This window comes from Rattus rattus, chromosome 5 (genome assembly GCF_011064425.1).
Source record: "Rattus rattus isolate New Zealand chromosome 5, Rrattus_CSIRO_v1, whole genome shotgun sequence".
In the NCBI taxonomy this organism is placed as follows: domain Eukaryota; kingdom Metazoa; phylum Chordata; class Mammalia; order Rodentia; family Muridae; genus Rattus; species Rattus rattus.
The window spans coordinates 7,598,068-7,621,690 of NC_046158.1; the positions used below are offsets into that span (position 1 = coordinate 7,598,068).

General features: G+C 47.2%; 1 protein-coding gene across 1 annotated transcript; it reads right to left on the reverse strand.

Moving 5' to 3' along the window:
* Positions 1 to 64: 64 nt before the first annotated feature.
* Ttf1 (transcription termination factor 1) lies at positions 65 to 22,216 on the reverse strand. The gene is made up of 11 exons (XM_032902946.1): positions 22,169 to 22,216; positions 16,860 to 18,095; positions 15,469 to 15,695; positions 12,705 to 12,890; positions 11,295 to 11,373; positions 9,499 to 9,629; positions 8,703 to 8,937; positions 5,088 to 5,177; positions 3,433 to 3,498; positions 1,127 to 1,212; positions 65 to 350 (listed from the first exon to the last, which is right to left on the reverse strand). Exons 2-11 carry the CDS (start codon positions 18,092 to 18,094, stop codon positions 169 to 171), a joined length of 2,517 nt encoding a protein of 838 aa, XP_032758837.1. The 5' UTR covers position 18,095; positions 22,169 to 22,216; the 3' UTR covers positions 65 to 168.
* Positions 22,217 to 23,623: the final 1,407 nt, after the last annotated feature.

Here is a 23,623-nt window from a genome sequence, read left to right on the forward strand (position 1 = left end):
GCCTCCACAGGCAGAGAGCACCAAGGCCTGGACTGGAGCTACAGAAAGAAAGCCAAAGCGACCCCTTCTTGTTTTAAGGTGAGCAACTTAGGTGCAATTTGGAAGAGGAGCTGATTGTCTCATGTGCATGCAGAACCTAAGGAACAGGAGGGAATCAGTGACCTGCACTTACCTGGGTTCCTCTAAGCCCCCTTCATCGCTGTCATCATCGCAATGGAAGATGTCTTTGAAGAGGAAGTTTTGTTTGGGAGCCGTGGGCTTCTGGATCTGGCTGTCCTTTTTCTTCATCTTCTTGGCTAACTTTTCCTTCAGCAAAGGCAGACTGTTCTCATATAAGTAGTCAATGATTTCTACAGAAAAGGTCATTTTGGACATATCTGTATAAGCCTCTAAGGTCAAAGGTCGCAGAGCCTTAATGATAATGATAATGATAATGCCCACACCTATTAGCACACGGGAAAGCCAGCTTATCTGGCGCACAGTCTCTTACACAGTCTGAAAAAACCCTACAAGGCAGACATTATTTCTTCACCACCACCACCACCACCACCACCACCACCACCACCACCACCACCACCATCATCATCATCATGGTACAGGTGACATCTGTGTGGAGTCCAGAGGCTGATGTCAAGTGCTTCCTCAATTGCTTTCTACCACATTTCTCCAATGGGGTAGCTCTGTAGGCTTGGCTGAGCCCTGTCTTTGTCACCCACAGTTGCACAGTAAACACTGAGACAATTCCCCAGCTCCCTCTAATCGGCCTTTGCGATAAGGACACTGAGGCCTGGCAGTATTAGTCCTGGACTTGACAAGGAGGTGAGCTGGGTAGTGATGTCTGCACAGTACAGAACAGTGTTTTAGGACACTCTTCAGGACAGGGTCCCTCCCCGACTGGCTTTATGAGGCAGCAGGGCGCAGCACACTGCCCTGAGAACCTGTCAGAGCCCTGGACGTGGCCTGAAGGGGTGTAGACTCTGGAGAGGTTCTCATAATGCTCAGGTGACGCTGTAGAGCAGAGGCTGGCGTCTACCACACGGATTCTGATACCCCACCTCCTCAGTGCTGGGATCACCTCACTGGGACAACACCATACTCTTAACTAGACAAGGGTTTGCATACTGACCTGGAAAAGTCTTTTTCTGCCAAAAGGGAACACAGGCAGCTTTCAGCTTATAAAATTTTGCCTGAACGAAAGGTGGAGGGACATCCCTTTGAAAGGAAAGGTAAGAGAAAACATCAGTGAGCACGTTATCAGTTCTTTTTGTGATGGAGTCTCATGTATTCTATGCAGGCCTGGGACAGTCTATCCAGTCAGGGATGACTCTCAACCCTCCTGCCTGAAATGCTGTCCTAGTAAATCCCTGATCTAGGGTAAGCATTAGAACGAAATAGCCGTTTTCCACTGTATCTAGAGCAGACATGAGAATGAAGAATTGTATTCTAGAAATACTTTGACCTTGAAGAAATCTTTGTGGAAAACAGTGATCACTTCCTGTTATCTACAGTTGTACTTCTGAAGGAGCTTTACAGCCACATGACTTTGGTCACAAGACAGTCCTGGCGCACCTGGAGTCTCCTGTGCTGTTGAGTACGGCAAACAGTGAGCAATGAGGATTAAAGTTGCAGGGCCGGGAAATACAGAGATGAGATCAGGGCTTTGGTATGAGGAATTTGTTCTACTCAAAAAACAACTTTTGTGTGACAATCAATAAATGTGCTCTGCTGTCCGAGGGTCAGGTCAGAGGCTGGATTACAATCTGCCGTGACCCTCTTTGATTGTCCTGAGCAACTCAGGACACTGACAACTAACTTTACCTATAATGCTGGCACCATAGGTGTGGTGACCAAAGCTGACTGACTCTACGTGGTGCTGGGAACAGAGCCCAGGGCTTTGTGCATGCTCTCCAATCACAGGCAGCTACCACGGCAGGTCATTCTACATATAACTCATTCCAAGTATACTGAGAGTTGATTCTGTAGACTGTATTTCTAGAAACAGAATTACTGGTATCCACATGGAATTTCTCAAAGGGACTTTCCAAGTCCTGCCGGGTAGCAAGGCTCTAAAGCAGATGGAATTTACTAAGAAAACAAGCAGAAGAGGTGGACACAGCAGGAAGCTCGAAAACAAACTCACAGAGCAACAGAATAACAAAGAGAAGGGGGAGGGAGGGAGGGCCAGTGGGGGAGGGAGGGGGAGGGGGAGAATGCAAAGGAGGAAGTATTATAAAAAGACTGACTCAGTAAAAGCTGGCCCTCTGAAAGGCAGTCCCTGGAGACCCTGCAGGTGGAGGAGGAGAAAAGTGCAGGGCCAGCATTAGCTGTGACAGTAGGCCTGTAGGCCTCTGCACAAATGCTCTGGGAAGGGACCCAGAGGCCAGTTTCCCATGGTCAGAGGGCTACTCACTGTTCCTTTTCATGCCTCTCTTATTCTGGACAATGTAACCTATTTTCTATTAAAAAGTCAAATTGTGCTGGCTACATTATGTTTGTCATAAGCCAGAAACATTTTGGAAGAGGGAACCTCAACTGAGAAATGCCTAGGGGCAAGCATGTGGGGCAGGGTTTTGAATGTGGGAGAACCTAGCACACTGTGGGTGCTGCCACCCCTGGCTTGGTTCTGAGTGGCATAGGAAGGCAGGCTGAGCAGGCAGTGCTCCTGGCCTTGGCATCAGCTCCTGCCTCCAATCCCTGCCCTGACTTCCCTCAGTGGTTGCAGGTGAGACATCAGGGACCATGTAACACTTGTCAATCAGCAACACCATCCTACTGCTTCTGGATGTGGACTGCTACCCCTAAACGTTCCCCAGTTCTCTAAGTTGAAGGCGAAAAGATGGTGAGTTTGAGGCCAACCTGGGCTACATAGCAAGATCCTGCACAGAGAAAGCAAAGCAAAGTGAAGTACGAGGTGCAGGGATGACCCAGCGTGGCTGGTGCTATGTGTGGAGGGTGGAGGCTGAAGCCTTCCTCATCATGTCCACCTTATCTTTTGAGATGGTGTGCAGCTCGGGCTGGTCCTCCGATTTCTGCCCACCCTTCCAGCAGGGGCTACAGATGCCGCCACCCTGTCTGGCTTTGATATATGATGAGACTGGACTCAGATCCTTGTGCTCTGGTGAAAAACACTATAGAATGAGATAGCTCTCTACCCAACTTCCTGCACTCACATACAATTCCACATATGCCATGAATTTTTAGCCTGATAAGGTATGGTAGGGAGTCATGTATTGAAAGTTATCTCTCTGGATGCCGCCACAGAGCCTGGTAAGATAAGACTGATCTCTACAACCCACATGGTGAAGGAGACTGAATCTCACAAGTCTTCCGACCTCCACGTACGCACCGTATACACAGGCACATACCATAAGGAAAGCATATTTTAAAATGTCTCATCATTGAATAAGCTTACTGTTCAATAAGTGGTCTTACCCTATGGCACCAGCAAGATCTTCCCAATCTATTTCATTAGCATCATTCACATTTAATTCATACAGCCTGTAAGAAAAAATAAAATTTTCAAGGGAAATTCACCTCTATAGGCTCACAGAATACCAAGATCTGAAAAGCCAGGGGCTTTCACCCCAATCCAATCTCCTCAACTACACTACCCAGCCTAGCCCAAGGTTAATCCAAGGTCAGAGAATGAGCTATGGAGCTGGGCTGAAAAGCCATCTCTCTATTCAACACAGATCCCCAGGAATAGCACACTGTCTCATGCCCTCTCCTCAAGACACTACTAGCATTGTGTGTGCACTACACATGACCAGCAGCCGGCAGTCCCATGGGGACAGGTGGCATCAGACAAATAAATGGAGCTGAGGGTCTGGGCCGACTCAATTTGTCACAACCACCAATTGGTGAGACCCAGGACCTCAGCCCTGTCTGATCTTAGATGTCTCCTCAGATCTGCTCATCTGTCTCTCCTGCAGAAGGAGAAGTGGGGGATAGCCAGTCAGTGTAAGACAGGAAGCATGGCGGACAGCTGGGATATAGAAGCTGGATAGGATGGCCACAACAAGGGCCTCTGATGCTCTTGCTGGTCCTCCAGCATCATCAGCCTAGGTCTGCCAGACTCACGGCTGTTACAGAGATTCTCACACCTCCACTTCCCTTGAGACTACTGTGATGAGAACTCTGCATAGACAGGAACTCAGGACAAAACCACGCAAGTCACACCAACAGTGTCATTGTGGCGCAGTGTAGAGGGATTGTAATCCAGCCAAATGGCTGCTCTGGCAAGGGATCACATTCAAAGAGCTTCTGGGTCTGCATGATACAGCTGGAATGCTACATCTTTAATCCCAAACAGTGAGGGTAAAGTTAGAGGGAAGCAGCAATGTTTCAAAATGAAATTTACTGAGGAGCAGACAAAGTGATGAATCAGAGAAAGATTTGACAGGATGAGACAGGATATGCCCAACTCTCATGAGGAGAGGGAAGACAGGCAATTGAAGAAAGCAGCACAGGGAGGTGGGGAGGAGGCAGGGGTGAGAGGAAGAGAAGGAGACAGCAGTTTTACAAGGACAGTTTTAGAGAGACAGGTTGCAGGTGAAGACAGAATGATCCAGAGAAGGAGGAGGAGCCAAAGATTAGAACAGATTGCTAGAGGTACTGTGAGGCCAAGCAGAGTAATTTAGTCAGAAGCCAAGAAAAGCCTGTTTGAATCAGTGTGGAGAGGAATTTGAGCGAGAACAGCTGAGTTGAAATAGCCAGTCAGAGTACAGAAAGAGCTAGAAATGGTGACTTTATTCAGCAACAAGTCTCCAAGACAACAATTACATATGGCAAAAAAAATTCCATTTACAGTGCAGGGGGCTATCTAACTTTTCCCACAGGGACAGCTCTACAGACTGAACTAGCACCCTTGACTGAGTACACAGTGTGACCGCATGCACTGTCTCACTCTCCCAAGAACACTGGGCACAGGTAACTTCTATCAGCCTCATTCAGAGTTGGTCAACTGAGGCTCAGAAAGGCAAGTCACACACCCACTGGGACACACGCGGAAGAAAGGTGCAAGCAATGGCACCCTAGTCTCTGGATTAACAAACGGGTTCACACAGCACCCATCCCTATTTTGGTACCTTTCAATAAGAGTTATTTTGGCCTGTAGAGCCTTGACCCCACGATACACGAACCCACCATGGGTCATCCTTTTGGTAAGAATCTCTGTCCTATTAAAAAAAAGAAAAGCATAGTTTAATTTTAGGTTTTTTTTTTTTTCCCTTTTTTTCCAGAGCTGAGGACCGAACCCAGGGTCTTGCGCTTGCTAGACAAGTGCTCTACCACTGAGCTAAATCCCCAGCCCCTTAATTTTAGTTTTAAAAGTACAACTTTCCAGGGCTGGAGAGATGGCTTAGAAGTTAAGAGTATTGACTGTTCTAGAGGTCCTGAGTTCAATTCCCAGAAACCACATAATGGTTTATAACCATCTGTTATGAGATCCAATGCCCTCTTTTGGTGTGTCTGAAGATAGCTGTAGACTGTACTCATATACATAAAATAAATAAATCTTTTTAAAAAAGGGGGGTGGGTGGCTGGAGAGATGGCTCAGTGGTTAAGAGCACTGCTCTTCCAGAGGTCCTGAGTTCAATTCCTAGCAACCACATGGTGGCTCACAACCATCTGTAATGAGATCTCATGCCCTCTTCTGGTGTGTCTGAAGACAGCAAGAGTGTACACATATATAAAATAAATAATTCTTAACAAAAGTACAACTTTCCTATTTTAATCACAGCAGTCGCTCTCATTCACTGGGCAGGAATAAATAAATGGATAAAGTGGGCATCAAGGTCGAATGTGGATAATGGGCATGAGAGTCTATTTTGTGGTATGAAATTTTTGTAAGGGAAAATTTTTTTTCAAATTGATAAATGACAAAGTTTGGTTTTACTCATGAAGATTGATGAAAAACCATTACTAGTTCTGTAAAAGTAGAATATTTCAACTGAAAAGCACTTACTTACTTCAAACTACACTTATCAATACTATTTTCATGACGCACCTTCAAAACATCAGCATGCTGACTTCCCTGTACAATGGACTTTGCAACAAGTGTAAGATACACGCATTCCGAAGGCTGTCATCCCCATCCTTCTCACCTCCATGTTTTCTCTTCAGCTCCTCTGCTGACTCACTGGCTGTGCTTTGTGACATCGTATTAGTGGAAATAAGACTGTTTTTAGACCCAATTAATTGTGGACTAATGAGAACATTCTGAACTGCTGGCTTTGCAGGAAGTGAAGCTTTCACGTAAGTAGGCATCTGCATGGTAAGACTGCACCAGAAGGGGCACTGCTCTCCTACTTGACTTAAACACATAGGGTTTGTGGAGTTAGTGGGCCAGGTTTGGGCGTAATGTGTCTGCTAGTGACAGAGCCAACATGTAACCCTGGAACTGTCAGGCTGCTGCTGCTGAGTTGTACCCTTGACAGCACTCCTGTTCTAACTGCCCATGCTTTTACTGGGACACAGGCTGGCAGCCCAAACTCCACCATGAGCCTCAGACCCCAGGAGTCAGCATGCGAACTCTCAGCAAGCTTGGCATTAGTGTTCAGAGGCTTGCAATGGTAGCAGGAAAGCTGTTTTGTTTGTTTTTATGTTTATTTACTCGTATGTTTGAATGCTTTGCCTGTGAACTCAGGTCCTTAATGCTTTACCCACTGGGCCATCTCTTTATAGCCCCGTAAAGGAAGTGTTGGAGAGAACAAGATTAAGCCTGTTTATAGCCATTGAAGGGCACTCTGCATATGCTCTTGTGACTGTTTATAAATGGCTATTGGGGCTCAGCAGGTAAGAGCAATGGCTGTTCTTCCAGAGGACTTGGGTTCAATTCCTAGTACTAGTATGGTGGCTCACAACTGTGTGGAGAGAATCTCTTATGTACTGTATGGAAGCATCGCCTGTCAATAAAAAGCTGATTGGCCAATGAGCTAAGGCAGGAAGTAGGAGGTGGGAGTTCCAGTAGGGAAAGAGGAACTCTGGGATAGAGTCAGACGGGAAGAGATTCACCCCAAACTTTTAGGAGACAGATGCACGAAAGTAACCAGCCGTTGGCACTCATAGAATAAACAGGTTATTTAAGCTATGGGTAGTCAGGGAAGAAGCCCAAACTTATGACCTAGGCACTGATTTAGTCATATATAATTACATGTCAGAATTGTTATTTTGGGAACCGGGGCATGGGTGAAAAAGCCCTTGACTACACAACTGTCTGTAACTCTAGTTTTAAGAGATCCAGTGCCCTCTTCTGACCTTAGAAAGCACCAAGTATGCACGTGGTACACAGACATATATGCAGGCAAAGCATTCAAACATACGAATAAATAAATCCAAAACAAACAAAACCAACAGTTTTCTTGCTACCATCGCAAGTCTCTGAACACTAATGTCAAGCTTGCTGAGAACTCGCATGCTGACTCCTGGGGCTCGTGGCTCATGGCCGGAGTTTGGGCTGCCAGCCTGTGGGTAAAACTCGCAGCAGCAGCAGCAGCAGCCTGACAGATCACTTTTTCCATGTACACACTTTCCCTCTTCTTCCCCCTCTCTCTCTCCTCTTCAGGTTTTCAATCAATGTCTCCCCTCTGTGGCCAGTGTTGGCCTTGAACCCTTAAACCCCCTGCCTTCAGCCTTCTGAGTGCTGGGATGGCAGGACTGCACTGCCATGCATAACACACACACAGTTAATACACACTGCTCCTCCCAACCTGGGTCTGAACCCCAGAATAAAACCAAAACAAAGTACCCAAATATCCTAAGCAGAGTTGAAAGTTGTGTGGATAGTGTAAGCCATGGGTCTACTTTTAATGCAAAGTATTGTACTGTAACGGATCTTACCCTCATTTGGAAGGTGGGGTCACTGAGTACCATGGACAGACACTGTGGGTCCAGCCCATGAGGAATCACTGCTTCAGGCAGGATGTTGCTGCATGTCCAGGACTTGGGAAAGTGAGAGCAGGTAGGGAGCATGCAGCCAGAAGGGAACAGAAACTGCCTACCTAGCTCAGGGTGTGACTACAACCACTGTGCTGTAGCAGAGCCCAGACAACTGCCGACCTACAGCTGCAAACACACAAGGCCAAGCTATGCTGCCACTAGACACTGACATCCTTGGATTTCTCTCTCAAATTCCTTATGCCATTTCCTTCAGTGTTGCATATCTCTAACTTCTGGGTCACTACTCAGCAAAATATGGGGTATGGAGAAGCTATTTTAATATAAAAGAAAAAAAGTCCTATTTGCCAAACTAAAGCTATGGAAAGATGTGGTTAAGAGTCATAAGACGGGCTGGAGAGGGGTTGGGGATTTAGCTCAGTGGTAGAGCGCTTGCCTAGCAAGCGCAAGGCCCTGGGTTCGGTCCCCAGCTCTGAGAAAAAAAAAAAAAAGTCACAAGTCTAGCTAGTCTACTGTTGAACCTGGTCCCAAACTTGAGATCCTCCTGCCTCAACCCCTTGGATACTGGATTCACAGGTGTGTACCACTAAGCCTGTCTTTAGGATCCGAAAGAGGAAGAAATACACACGGCACAGAGGCTGCTGCACACTGGCACCCTGTCCATCAAGGCCCATTAGGTGAAGGAGGTGCAGTGGACGCCGGAGCATTCCTGGCACTGTGTGCTGTGCACACTACTGTGTGTACCTCTTGCCCAGACCAGACGCTGAGAGCCCTACTGCAGGGTACACAGGAAGCCTCACACTTACCACTTACTTTTGCACTGCATCCAGTTCCGGGTCTCCACTCTAGCTTCCACCTCCACCCATGATATGCCCTTGTAGAGTTTTTCCCGGACAATCGACAGGCGACCTTCAGGGTCTTCCTGGAGTCTAGAATCTAGTTCTCTTAATTCTTGGGAAGACATCTTCTTTAGAATCACATCCTCCACAGCCTTGATCAGCCTCTGAGTTTCTGCCTTACTCCAAGTGCCATGGTTTCTATCTGCAGACATAAAAGGATGATCCTATATCATAGCTGCTCATCCATTTGCTTCCAAGCACATGAAAAAGGGGATAATAAATCAGGTGCTTTCCACAAAATAATGGGAAAAGCTCACCCAAACAAACTGAAAATAACTGACAACAGGGTTTTTTTTTTTTTTTTTTTTTTTTTTTGGTTTGTTTTTTGAGGCAGGGTCTCTATGTAGTTCTGTCTGTCCTGGAACTCACTATGTAGGCCCAGGCTGGCCTCAAACTCACAGAGCTCTGCCTGCCTCTGCCTCCCACAGGCCGGGAGTGTGCCACTCTACCCAGTTTAAGGCCCAACATTTAGGGGCAAAGTAGCCGCACATGTCACTCTCATGGGCTTCCTCCTGGCCAACCTCTGGAAGGCCTGACTGGCACGAGCAGCAGCTCATGCTGCAGGGTATGGACTGAGGCATGGTCAGTGCATACAGACACGTCAAATGAACAGGCATGGAGAGGGTCTTTAAAAGGAGCACACACTGAGAGTGGACCACAGAGACCTCTGCATACCGGCTTATTTCACAGAGAGGTCACTCACCACCATCAATCTGAGAGAACTTGAGGGCAACTGAGAGGCTGCTTCGGGCTACCATGGCCCCAATCTTTTTCCAGTCATTTCCATGGAGGGAATGGTATGCCTTCAGCTTCTTAGTATCTTCCTCATTGTACCTGAAGAGAAGGAAAAAGATTGCTAGGTTTAATGAAGTCTAAGACTAGGAACGGCATCTCATGGTAGAACATAGGAAAAGCTAATGGCAGCACTGATAGGAAGCCATGCCTCTCCTACCCATGGCTGGAGCCCCTCCCACCCATGGCTGGAGCCCCTCCCACCCATGGCTGGAGCCCTTCACTGCCTGTCTGTACACTTCAGTGGTTATTATGCCATCAATCACGGCTGAAAGAGCCAAGGTCTACTCAGTCTTCATCGGCCATGCTGAACCATCTAGGCCTGTTCTTACGTCACAGCCTGCATTGGCTTGAACATGGCTGTCTCCACCCACTGGTACTGCTATCTGGATGGTACCCTGCAGGGAACACTGAGTGCCCCTGCTGAGTCTCCTCTGCGCTGCTCTAGGCCTGCAGTCAACATCTATGGACCCCTGGATCACACTATGTTCTCTAGACCAGTGCTGCCTACTGTTAACCAACATCATGTATGCCACTCAGTCATATGCCACCCCCACATGGAAGAATTCTTTCACTTAGTATTCATATGATCAACGCGAGAACCAACTTCCTTGGAGCTGTGACTTGGATGTGACTCCATGACTTGGCATTTCGTGACAAACACAAGGCCTGGGTTCCACCTAAGGCCTGGACAGATGGCTCACAACCTAAAGGACGTGAACTGTAGGTAAAGGCTGAATAGATAGCTCAGTGGTTAAAAGCACTTACCATTCTTTTTTGGTTGTTTTTGTTTTTTGGGATAGCCCTGGCTGTCCTAAAACTTGCTGTGTGGACTAGGCTGGCCTCAAACTCACAGAGCTCCTCCTGTCTCTGTCTCCCCATGCTGGGATTAAAGGTGTGCACCCTCATACCCAGCTACACTGACTGCTCTCGAGAGGCCCCAGGTCAGATCTCAGTACCCACATGGTGGCTCACAGCCTGCAACCCCTGTTTCAAGCAATTTTATGCTTCTTCTGACCTCTGCAGGCTCCTGAGTATGCATGGTGTATGTGCGCACGCACATACTCAGACAAACAAAATAGGTTTTCTAGATTAAAAAGGATTGAATTGTGGGTGGGAGCATAAGGCTACAGTGGGCAGTGGTGGTGGGAGAGAGGGAGGGAATGGGGCCAGGAGATGACGCAGTAGGTATGGTGTTAAGTCATTTTAAAAATAATTTAGAGTGTTGGACATAGATGAGAACTGGGGACTTTTTGGGGAAGGAGAAGGGAGAGGATGAACCACAGGGCAGAAGGGAACACTATGGTGCTTACTGCATCAGAGAGCAGAGCATACAGGAGCCACAGAAGAAAGGCAGGAGATGTCCAGTGCTGAAGCCCAGGTACAAAGGGACAGAGGACACAGGAAACAGAAAATTCCAGAAGGCTTATTAAAGAATTGGGAGTGGAAATGAATCTTAAAGGTGTAAGCCTAACAATCTCCAGTCAGCTTTTTTTTTTTTTTTTTGGTTTTTTTTTTCGGAGCTGGGGACCGAACCCAGGGCCTTGCGCTTCCTAGCAAGTGCTCTACCACTGAGCTAAATCCCCAACCCCTCCAGTCAGCTTTTAATGCAGAAACCTCTGTGACCCTCACCTGTCACTCGGGGCTGTGGCTATTTTGTTTCTTGACATCAGGACAAATTTTGGTCCCGCACTGAGAGTTTCTTACCTGCCTTTGTAATTATTCACATCAAATATCTTCTTTGCACGATAGTACACAAGCTTCCAGGGCCGAGCGATGCCCTTCCCTACGGAGAGTTAGAAGACAGAGTCAGGGAGGTGGTGTGTGGCCAGTGTGAATCATGGTCACGGACCAAAGTAACCTAGCAGGGCCCTCGGTAACATGATCAAGTGATGCAGCAGTGTGAAGAGGGTGTCCTGTGCCCTGCACTGTCAGCAGGAAACACTGAGGAGCAGTGCACACTGCTTCCCAGATCCACTCACTGGACTGCCATTTTGGCGTGAGCTGAGGGGCACCAAGCTCTTCAAGACCTTCTCCCAGCCTCCCCACCTCCCTCTCTCCAGAGAGCCTTCCCCCTGCCTCCCTGTGTACACTGAAAACACTTGTGAGATTACCATCTCCAGATTCAAAAGCGGTTCTTTCATGAGGGACCTGTTATTACTTACTGATCTTTTTTCTTTTTTTGGAGCTGGGGACCGGACCCAGGGCCTTGCACTTGCTAGGCAGGTGCTCTACCACTGAGCCAAATCCCTAACCCCCCTTACTGATCTTTTTTAAAAATACATTTTTTTTTTTGCCAGACTTGGTGGCACGCACCTTTGATCCCAGATCTTGGGAAGCAGATGTGATTGGATCTCTGAGTTCGAGGCCAGCCTGATCTACAAAGCAAATTCCATGATAGCCAGGGCTACACAGAGAAACTCCTCAAAAAGATGAAAACAATTAAAAATATATTTTGGGGGTCTGGAGAGGTGGCCTAGAGGTTAAGAGCACTGTCAAGTTCTTCAAGGGGTCCTGAGTTCCATTCCCGGCCACCACATGGTGACTCACAACCATCTGTAATGCAGTCTGGTGCCCTCTTCTGCCTGCAGGCAAACATGCAGGCAGAACACTGTGTACATAATAAATCAATACATCTTATACAGTGTATTCTGATCATATTCACTCTTAACTCTTTTCCCTGACTCCTCCAAGGTCCTCCTCCTCCTTTCTTCTCTCCCCAACTTTGTGTCTTGTTTTTAATAATCCGCTGTGGACAATTTGTGCTTCCATAAACTTCTAGGCATGGGGTCATTCATGGGAAGCCTTACTGAGCTCCTAACTCTCTCAGTAGCAGCCCTCGAGCAGGGATGCTGCGTAAAGCCCTTCACTTAGAAGATCAGAATGCATGGAAGGACGTGTTTCATGCAGAAGGAATGACAGACAGGAACAGATAATTACTGCCAAGTGGACAGGATAGAAGATTGTTTACTCTTTCACAAAATCCATGGAGGACTACTCTTGAGAGACACGGACACACTGCAAATCCCACGGGACTTGGAGGAAGTATTTCCTCACCACAGGACTTCAGGCAGCTGTGGGAAGGCTGGGGGAGGCTTGGTCTCCTTCCCCACTTACCAATGTGCAGTCTGAAGGCATGCTTCCGTTTGAGGTTAGTGATCAGAGACTTTTCCTCTGGGTATCTGTCTGTGTACAGCAGCTTGTCTGCACTCTCAATTCCAGTCAAGGACAGGAAATCTTGCACATTTTTCTCTATTTGTTTATTTTCTTTAACAGAAAATTTGCCAAATCTAATAGCTACCCCTAGAGTTGGAGTGAGGGAGTAGAGACAAGTACAGACTGTCAATAATGAATATAAGCAAACTGACTACATTCATTCCCCCCTACCCTGTGTGTGTGTGTGTCTGTGTGTGTGTGTGTGTGTGTGTGTGTGTGTGTGTGTGTGTGTGTGTGTGTGTGTGTGTGTGTGTGTGTGTGTGTGTGTGTGTGTGTGTGTGTGTGTGTGTGTGTGTGTGTGTGTGTGTGTGTGTGTGTGTGTGTGTGTGTGTGTGTGTGTGTGTGTGTGTGTGTGTGTGTGTGTGTGTGTGTGTGTGTGCGTGTGACTACAGGTGTCATCCTCAGAGCCATCTTTTTTGGTGACAGGTTCTCCTGTTGACCAAGCGGGCCAGGCTGACTGGCCAGCAAAGCCCAAGGATCTTCTGGTCTACCTCCCCAGTGTTAGGTCACAGGCATACGGCACCAGGTCCAGCTCTGTTACATGGATTCTGGGAACAAAACTCAGGTCATGTTTGTGTAACAAGCACTTTATCGACTGAGCATCTCTCAGGCCCACATGGAAAACCTATAGGATTCGGACTAGCTGGGAGCAGCCCATTGGGCAGGAGTAGCCCACTGGTATCTTTGGCACAGAGTGGCTTCCCAGTCCCCATCCTCAATTCTAGCCTAAACCATATCTCTTCTCCCCAAGTCTTCCCAGACAGCCGCTACCACAGGGACTAGCTTGCTTCCTCAATATCTTTAAGATAGTTATATTAAAAATAACGGACATTTTAGAAGATTCTAAAAGAAGCCCCACTCTACTTCCACATCACTAAACTCCCTGAGAGTAGTGTTCACAGGGGCTAGCGAGTCTGCTGAAATAACACAAGCTTTTTATGAATCAAACACAACACAGTTAACACTGAACTCCTGTTCCTTGTGCAATCATTAAGGATCAAATGTGTGAAACCCAGTTCTTTCTTTTGGCAGACTTGGAGACTCAAGAGTTCACCTGTCTGGTTTTAGCTGTTTTGTTTGGTTGAGGCAGTTTCATGGAGCTCAGGCTGGCTGCAAACTCCCTAGGTAGCTAAGGAGAGACCTGAACTTCTGACTCCTGGGATTAGACATGCACCAGCACACCACACTCAGTTTATGTGGATTCTGGGAATTAAACCAAGCGCTGGACGCATGCTAGTCAAGTGCTCTCCTAGCTGATCTTTATTCTCAGCCCTGACTTTAGGTTTACTATTCATGGTGAGGCTCCCTCATTTGAACATAAGCATAGCCACTTTGTATCTAGACTCCATGTTACTCATAAGGTGGAGTTAAGATCATACTTATTACTTTAACTGACACTGAAGAATGTTATTAATGAGCCAAAAAGTTATGGCTGAATCACTTATATCCGGTTATCTCAATGTTCTGAGACTCCCCTGTTCAACACCTGCCACCCTCCTTACCTCACTCAGGACCAGTCAGCTTGAAGGTCGGCTGATAACACTTTGTCTAGTTAGCCAAAAATGCTATACCACTTCACTGCTTGCCTTAAACTTTTTGGTTCTTTTTTTTTTTTTTTCGGGCTGGGGACCGAACCCAGGGCCTTGCACTTCCTAGGTAAGCGCTCTACCACTGAGCTAAATCCCCAGCCCCTTTGCCTTAAACTTTTTTTTTTTTGGTTCTTTTTTTTTTTTTTCGGAGCTGGGGACCGAACCCAGGGCCTTGCACTTCCTAGGCAAGCGCTCTACCCCTTTGCCTTAAACTTTTGAACCTGGGTTTTTATATAAAAAGTGTGCCCTGAGGACAGACAGGTGCCACAATTAGGTTTTCCTTCTTGTGGCCCCAACTGATCAATCTGAAAGTGTTCAGTAACACCTTCATATTTAAGACTGGTGTCTGAATGGTTGGTGCACGGCTAACCCCAGGCCTAAACAATGCATGCATGCATATATACACACCACAAAATTAAATAAATAACCCAGTAATTTATATTTGGAGCAAGGCACGGTGATACACAAATGTTAATTCCAGCATTTGGGAAGCCGAGGCAGGAGGATTGAGAACTTGAACTCAGCCTGTTCTACCTCATGATTCAACTCGAGGGGGTATTCAGCAAAGGGAAACCCCCAAGATACTGTTCTGTAACTGTGTCTATGTGAGGTGCTTGGGGTGTATTAGATTGTTTCTAATCTCTTCAATGCTTTGGCTCCCAGAGTGAGAGGCCCCTCACTCGACGCACAGTGCATACTTATACGAAAGAGCACTTACACTGTACACTCCCATGCATGACAAAGACACGCAATGAGGAGGAAACACTTTAATGGGTGACTCTGACATTCTCTGGCCAGCAACTGCTCAGTACGGACTGCTCAGTTGTGGCCTTCTAAGACTTTCTTTCTTTCTTTTTTTTTTTTTTTTAAGACAGGGTATCTCTGTGTTGCCTTGACTGTCCTGGAACTCAATTGGTAGACCAGGCTAGCCTCAAATTTATAGAGATCTACCTGCCTCTGCCTCTGCAATGCTGGGATTAAAGGTGTGCTCCACCACTGCCCAGCTTTAACATCTTTTTAAAGGATGCTTCTCCATTAATTCCAGTCACTCAAAAGCAGCACACTGGAAAGCTTACCTTGTGCCTTAAACTCTTTGAAGCGCCCTAGGTCATCTCGATACATGCGTCTGATTGTGGTGGCCGCCCTTTCCTGTATGTCAGGAATGAACTCTTGGAGCTGCCTCACTGCAGAGCCCAAATCCACATCTGACTCATCAGAATCTCTCCTGTCCTCAGATACGCATCTTGTTGCAGAATTGCTAGCTGATTCCAAATTGCTTTCTTCTTCATGGGTAGGTTCTAACCTAAGGGAAAACCAGGTTACCAGCAAGTCAGCCCTCCAGCTAATCCCTTAACCCTTCCTGAATGGGTCTCAGTCTAAAAAAGTACTGAAGTTAACCTGCACCTTGGATGGAGCTATTCATTCCATAATATTCAAATTCTTTCTGCACCCTGATTAGATTAAATGAACGTGTGTGTGTGTGTGTGTGTGTGTGTGTGTGTGTGTGTGTGTGTGTGTATAGGAGGTAACTCGATCCTACCAGTTAGTGCTAGTTTGTGTGCTACTTCTCACCCTTGGTTCTAGTAAATAAAGCCCTTTTGATCTCTACAACCCCCACACCCCTGCCCTTACAATGAGTGGAGCTGTAGAATACACTGGCTCCTAGCTGGTTAGCTGGGTGTTCAGGGTGTGCCCAGCTGTGGCTGTCCCTGCTGCATAGGCCTTATCTCTCCCTTTGTTTTTGATGTATCCATCCCAATTGCTTTTCCCAGCTCTCCAGCAGATGGCAGAGTCTGACTGCTTCGTATGTTCAGGCTCAACACCAGTGAGTCCGTCAGACTGGAAACTATACCCTCCAGCCTACTTGTCACCATGTTAGTGACTTTCCTAAGACCTGTGGCCCCAGGAAAGTTAGAGCTACAGCCCTAGCATATCCCTGCCTCATGATCCATGTACTGACAATGTTCCAGTGAGAGACAGTGTGAATGCCCATACGTGTTATCAACACCATCCCATGTGACACTTAACATTTAGCAAACATGCAAAACTAGTCAAAGTCAGAACTACTAAACAAACACAAAAAGATTACTGAGTGAAAAGTAAGAAAAGTAAGAAGAGAAAAATCTGTCTCGGGTCCAGGATCTGTAAGTAGGGAAGTAGACTAATACAGCAGTAACCATAGCTACATTCCTTGTGTGAGAGCCAAGCTTCTACTGCTCCAGAATCCCCAGTTTAAGGTACATAGCCCTTATGTCCACACGTACTCTCAGACAAGCTGTGGGGGCTGGAAATCTTAAAATGGCTCAAACTTATAGAATTAGGTAGAATAGATCTCAGTGAAAATCTAATTTAACTATATTTACATATGAAGACATTCAGCTATCTCCTCAATTAAGACTGTCACACTAGTCCTAAGATTGCTGTCATCTCATATGCACACAGAAGACACATCCCATTTCCACCTTACCTCTGTATCTCCTTCCTGTGCTTCTCGGTGGAACGAACCTGGGCTTCTGCCTCTGTTGACCCGTGGTCCATGTCCTCTTCCCTCAAAGTACCACTCCCTTCTGGTGAGTCCACGAGGGCATTCTCAGCCGTGCTGTCTAGCACTGAGACACTGTCACCAGAGGTGGCAAGAGTAACGGACTTGTGCTTCTTCTTCTTGGACTTTTTCCGGATCCTGTGGGATTCTTTGATGCTCTCACCTTCTTCTTCAGTCTCATCCTCTCCTCCATGGTGTGCACTATCAAGACTCTCAGGGACAGTCTCTGAGCTATCAAGACTCTCAGGGATAGTCTCTGAGCTAACAAGACTCTCAGAGACGGCCTCCAATTCTTGGCTCCTGAACACTTTTTTTTTAGACTTCTTCTTACAAAACACTGCTATTTTTGTGTTTTTGCCTTCTATATCCACAGGAGACAAGGACTCTGACTGGGGCAGGGAGATCCTCTCAGGCTGGGTTCCCTGGATAGCATCCTGTGGTGCAATTTTCTGGGGGTGCTTTTGATTCTTTTTGCTCCTGATATCACTGTGCAGCTCTCGACAGTCACGTTTCTGGGTTTCAGCCATGGGCAGCTCTTCTGTTTCATTCACTTTTGCTGACCTTTGTCCCTTGCTCATATCAACATAAACAATATCCACATCCTTTCTAGAAGTCTCTAGCAGGTTCTCCATGTTTTCTTTATCCACAAGAATGATCCCAGTTTCCATATCCACCTCCCAAACACTATTCTTTTTCTTTTTGTGGGCAGCAGTGGTTTTTTTAGCTTTATGGAAGGTCTCTGAATTTTTCAGAAGGGAAGAAGTAAGCTGCTGGGACTCCTTCTCCTTCTTCTTCTTCCTCTTGGCTTTCCAAGGTTGCTCACTCTCTAAGCTCTCCTCGGCTGGTGTCTGGGACTCCCTCCTCCTCTTCTTCTTCTTGGCTTTCCAAGGCTGTTCACTCTCCAAGTTCTCCTGGGCTGGTGTCTGCGACTCCCTCCTCCTCTTCTTCTTCTTCTTGGCTTTCCAAGGCTGTTCACTTTCTAAGCTCTCCTGGGCTGGTGTCTGCGACTCCCTCCTCCTCTTCTTCCGCACAGATACCTGAGGCTGTTCACTCTCCAAGTGTTGAGAGGGCCATTTTTGAAGTCTTTTTTCAGACACAGAAGACCATTTCTTTTTCTTGTGCAAAGTTGCAGTGTGGGTCTTAAATTTGCCCCCTTCCATCCTGGGAAAAATGTGACAACAATGGTTTATTTTGGCATTTTAAACATACGTGTGGGGGCAGGGTGACAGGACAAACACAACTGTATGACAAATGACAAGCCAGGAATCATGAATATAAATTTTATATAATTTTATACTATTCAAAATATACAGAAAGCTCAGTGAGACCCACTTTGCCTAGTCTCACTGCCTTTATGATAGACACACACACACACACACACACACACACACACACACCCCTCCCAAGTTCACAGAATTCATGCACAGCCTAGGGCCACAGGCCACCTACAGACTCATCTTCTATGATGGGTACTTGCTGTGGTTCCCCCAGCATGCCTAGTCCTTTCCTGACTCTCGGTAGGTTCTCTGCTGACCCCCAGTCTACCAGTTGCTGTTGGGGCTCCCTTGCCTGCCTGTGAGCTTAGGTAGGAGACTGCTCTGCTTTATTTACTAAGACAAAGTCTTGCTATGGAGCCCAGGTTGGCCCCCACCCTGGCTGCAGTCCTCCCATCCCAGTCTCCTCAGTCCCAAGACACCAGCATGCATCACAACACCTGGCGGGAAGGTCACTTCTTTAAGAAAGTTTACTCCGTACTGTCTAGCTTTCACAGTATCAGAAGGTGCTATGTGGGTTGCTGGGTGGAAAAAAAATCACCACTACCCAGCTGTGAGCCGTGTGGACTAAAATGAACAGCATGGCAAATTGTGCCTATGGGTGCAACAGTGGCAGAACTTGAGGGTAGCCAGCTGCTTTCTGGGTGGATTTAAGGCCTGCTCCACAGGAGGAAATACGCTCAGTACTGCAACTCTGGACCAGAGCTCATGGTTAGGGAGCTCCCAGCCCCAGGGTGAAGCTGGCATTGTTGTGCTAATCAGACATGGCATCACTATATCTACACTTGTCCTCTGGACCACAGACTGGGGCAGCTCTCGGGCTGCATCACACAAGCTTCTTTGTGCAGTGGACAGCAACTGATTGGTGAAGAAACTCACAACCAGTCAAGGGACAGGGAACAAGTGTCAGTGGAGTGCTCAGCCACAAAAGAACATCTGGATCCCCTGCCCACCCTCCAAGGCTCAGTGACCGTCTCAGAAGGGGAAAGAGTTTACAAGCCAGAGGCTGGGGGAACTGGAGCAAACATGTCTTCTGGACAGGGTAGGGCCGCTGTGTTCTTAACTTATAGCAGCTGTACGGAGTTGCCTGCACGAGATCAAGCCAGTCAATATTCAAACATGGAGGGGAAGGGGCTGGGCTACTGCGCTCCGACTCCTAACTGAGGCTCCTGGGGAAGAGAGAGTCAGTGTTCTCTAAGGTATGATCCCTGGTAGGTTGACATGGCTCCAGAGGCTGGCCCCATACCCAGAGTACAGGGTGGCACAAACTTGACTGAATAGGTCATTTTTAAAACAGAAAGAGGACATAAAATTGTGGGGAGGGGGAGTAGGTGGGGGTGAATCTAGGAGCTTCGGAAGTAGTGGGGGTGAATCTGATCAAACAAATACTATGAAATCCTAGAACACTAGTATCATAGTTTTCACTTCCTTTCTGCATTCTCTGTGGCAATCTGTGCTTTTCTGAAGCACCTGTAACTTAAAAGTTAGCAATCAGCCACTCAGTCACTCAACGTCTAGCTGTTGGCACTCAGAGCCCACAAAGGCAGGCAGCTGTGTGTGCTGCTCCATTTCTATTGGCTGCAAGCCCTGGCCGAGCCCTACATTAAGGTCAGGCAAGTCTCGACATCTTGATATCACGACATAGCCCCAGACCTCAGGCAGGGCCACTGGCCTCTGACAAAGAGGGCAGATGTGCCTTGTCAGTGACCAGCAAAACAAGAACACTCCATACATTTACAGTTGCACATACCTGTAACCTGGCACTGAGGAGCGGAGGCAGGAGGTGCCTTCTCAGCTACACTGTAGGACTGAGGCCCTGACTCAGCCCCTCCCCCTCGTACATAAAGAATTACATACAAACATTTCATATTCCTCTCCTCAATCTGAGTTGCTTCTGGGTCCAAATATTTAGAATTTATCCTTGACTAGATGATATATTTATGTGGTTCAAAACAGCACATTCCCCACAACCAGAGAGGATTTCTGTGTGACCCTGGCTGTCCTAAAACTCTCCCTCTGTAGACCAGGCAGGCCTGAACTCACAGGTATCCAACTGTTTCTGTCTCCTGGGAGACAGCCTTAAAGGCATGTACTACTGCACCCAGCCAAAACCAGTATATTTGAATTTCTTCTCAGTATGTTCTGACCTGTAGTTCCTGTTTTCCTTACAGACTGAATCTCTCTCTAGCACCAGAGGCTTTAGCCGACCTAGATGCTAAGCACCTTCCCTGTAGAAGGTACCTACCTCATCCTGGGTAGTGCATGGCAGCTGTGAGGACTGTGCTTTAGAGGTAAGAGGCCATGAACGAACACTTAATCTCTCACCTTCAAGGCAGGACCTTCCCCTTCCATGGGGTACCAGAGCTGTTTTAGATCTGCCTCCCTTATAAATATCTCCCAGCTGGGACGTGCTACCTAGGGATGCAAGGGACCCTTTCAAAGACTTTTCAAGGTCTCAGCAGGGGTGCACAATGGCTACCAAGGATCTAAGACAGTCTTACACAATCACTGTGGCCCCAACACCGAACCTGGTTCTGCTCTTAGTAATTTTCATTTTTTGGCATGGATTAACGATTTCTCTTTGGCTGTGCCTGTGCTGCTGAGAACACAGGGAAAACCCAAAAGTGGGCAGATGGGCTGTATTCTAATCACAGTTGGAACCAAAACACTATCTAGAACCAGTTCTGTTTCTCTAGACCCGGACTGTCCCCTAGGGTAGCCAGATGAGGTTAATGAGCACCTGAAATGGGGCAGGGCCAACCCATAAAATGGAAATAGATATGCTAGCAACAGTCTCTTCACTGAGCACCGTCCCCAGCCCTACCCTAGTTCCTGACCCTTCCAGGAGCCATCAGTAGGAGCGGTTTCCCTATTTTCCTCCACATCCTTATTGTTACAGCACATTTAGTTACTGTTTTAGTGGGGTTTTGTGTTTTGGGTTTTTTTCCCCTTAGCTGTTGAGCTCTTTTTGGCCCCAAATGAATTTTTGCCATGGTCTGTGGCCCTTTCAATAAAATTAATTACAACCGCCCCTTCTGAACCTTGCCTTTAATTTGAAAATAGTATATGTTGTGTAAATGAATGCATGTCTGCTGGGTGATCGTGGAGGTCCCTGGAACTTAAGTCATAGATGGGTGTGAACTACTATATAGATTTGGATGCTGGGAACCAGGCCCAAGTCTTCCACACAAGCAACAAGTGATCTTAACCCCTGAATCATCTCTCCACACCCTTACCCGCTCTTGAGGAACTGGAGGGATTTATGCAGAAGAGCTTATTTAGTTATCCTCACTAAATGCACAGGAGAAGGGTGTAAGTGGGGAAACTAGGAGTTCAAACTCGGGTCCTCATGTTTGTGCAAGTTTTACTTGCTGAGCCAGCTCAACCTTAATTCTTTTGTCTGTTATCTTTATATAAAATCAACATCCTTTCAGACTTCCAGGGTCTTCAGTTCCTCATGACATAGCCTGACCCATGCTGTGCATTTCCTGGCATCCTCTCTTCTTGGAAGGAACAATGTTTTGATTTCCTACGAGAGACCTCTCAATGCCTTTATGCCCGGTGACTAGCCTCGGTGCAAAAGCCATTTTAACAGGGTACCGTTACGGACTCCACACTGGGTCCCATTATCCCTTCGGCACAGACTTCCCAAACAGCCCAGCGGCTTCCCGAAGAGCGCTCAGTTTCAACTAAAGAGCGGAAATCACCTATCCCTACTTCCGGCCCCACGCAGCCTCCGCTCACCGCCCTGGCTTCTGACTGACCCTGCTCTGCCCCTGCCCCGGGGCAGCGACCCGAGGATCCCGCAAACCGCGGCCTGGGTCCCAGGCCCCCACAACCCCCGGCGGCGAGGAACAGGCCGATCCGCCTCAGGCCGCGGCCTCGCTTGGAACAAGGCCACAGCGCAGTCGCCCGCCACACTTGGGGGGCAGAAATTCAACGAAAGCTCGTCCAACCTACCCTGAGATAGTGTAGCACTCGTCTTTCAACCCGGAAGTGTTGCGAGGCGGAAATACTGTACTGACTTCCGTTTTGCTGCGCATCCGGCTGCCATAGTAACATGGCGGCGCGCAAGGATTGGGCGCATGCGTAGTTGCCTACCTATGTTCCTGCCGTAATGTATAGGATAGAGAAAAAGTGTGTCCTAATTAAGCAAGCCAGGCAAATCCCAGCCCTCCAGAAGCAGAGGAGGTATATGTGAGTTCGAAGCAAGCTTGATCTACATAGCGAATCTGAAGTCAGTCTACAGTGAGACCCTGTCTTAAAAAAAAAAAAACAAACTCCAAAATTTAACTTATAAGAAAAAGCAGCCCGGTGGTGGTAGCACACGCCTTTAATCCCAGCACTTGGAGGCAGAGGCAGGTAGATCTCAAAGCCTGATCCAGGACAGCCAAGGCTACACAGAGAAACCCCATCTCGAAAAGAAAAAAATAAGTAAAAAAGTAATTGGGCCATCAAATTATCAAATTAGAGCTAATATCACCCGAACGTTAAGCTTTTTGTGTGGTGGTCATAAAAGTCGAAAGGCTTTCTCTTGTTTGTTTGAGATAGGATCTCATGTAGCCTGGGTGCCTTCAAACACACCATGAACTTCCCTGCCTCTACGTTCAGAACTGAGATAACAGGCAGATACCACCATACCAGGTTTTTTATTGTGCCGAGGACAGATCCCAGGGCCTGGTAAATGTTGAACAAGCACTCTACCAACTGAGCTATATAGCAGCCTAAAAGCCATAAGTTTTCTTCTTTACTCTTACAAGAATCATATGTTGTAGGTATCTTTATTAGGTCTCAGTCCCATTTTGTAGTGGGAAAACTTGAGGCTTTTGGCAAGTTGGTAAGATGATTTATCTGGCCCAGGGGTCCAATCCATGCTTTCCCCTCTACTTTGCCATTCTCCTTCAAACTACTGTGACTTTCTCTGTGTGAGCTGTTAAACATCTTTCATTTAAATGGGCTGGAGATATGGTTTAGTGGTTAAGAGCACTTACTGCTTTTCCAGAGGACCCAGGTTCAGTTCCCAGAACCTATGAGGTGCCCTACAACTGCTCATAACTCCAGTTCCAGGGGATCCAATGCCCTCTTCTGATGTCCTCATGCACCAGACACATGGTGCACATACCACATGCAGGCAAAACATTCGTATACATTCAAAAAATCTTTTAAAAAGCACAATTGGCCAGCTGAAGTAACAAATGCCTGTAATCCCAGCATGTGTAAGGCTGAGGCAGGAGGATCACAGGTTTGGGTTACATAGTGAAGCAGCCTGGGAAAACCGTAAGTAGACACACTGCGTCCCTGCAGGTCTGTGTCAAGCCTTGTCCGAGCAGCTGGACGTCTATGTTGTCTGCTTTGACACTGACAGTGTCCACTGATGGTAGGCAAAGCCTTGGAGTTCATATTGGTTGTCAGTGC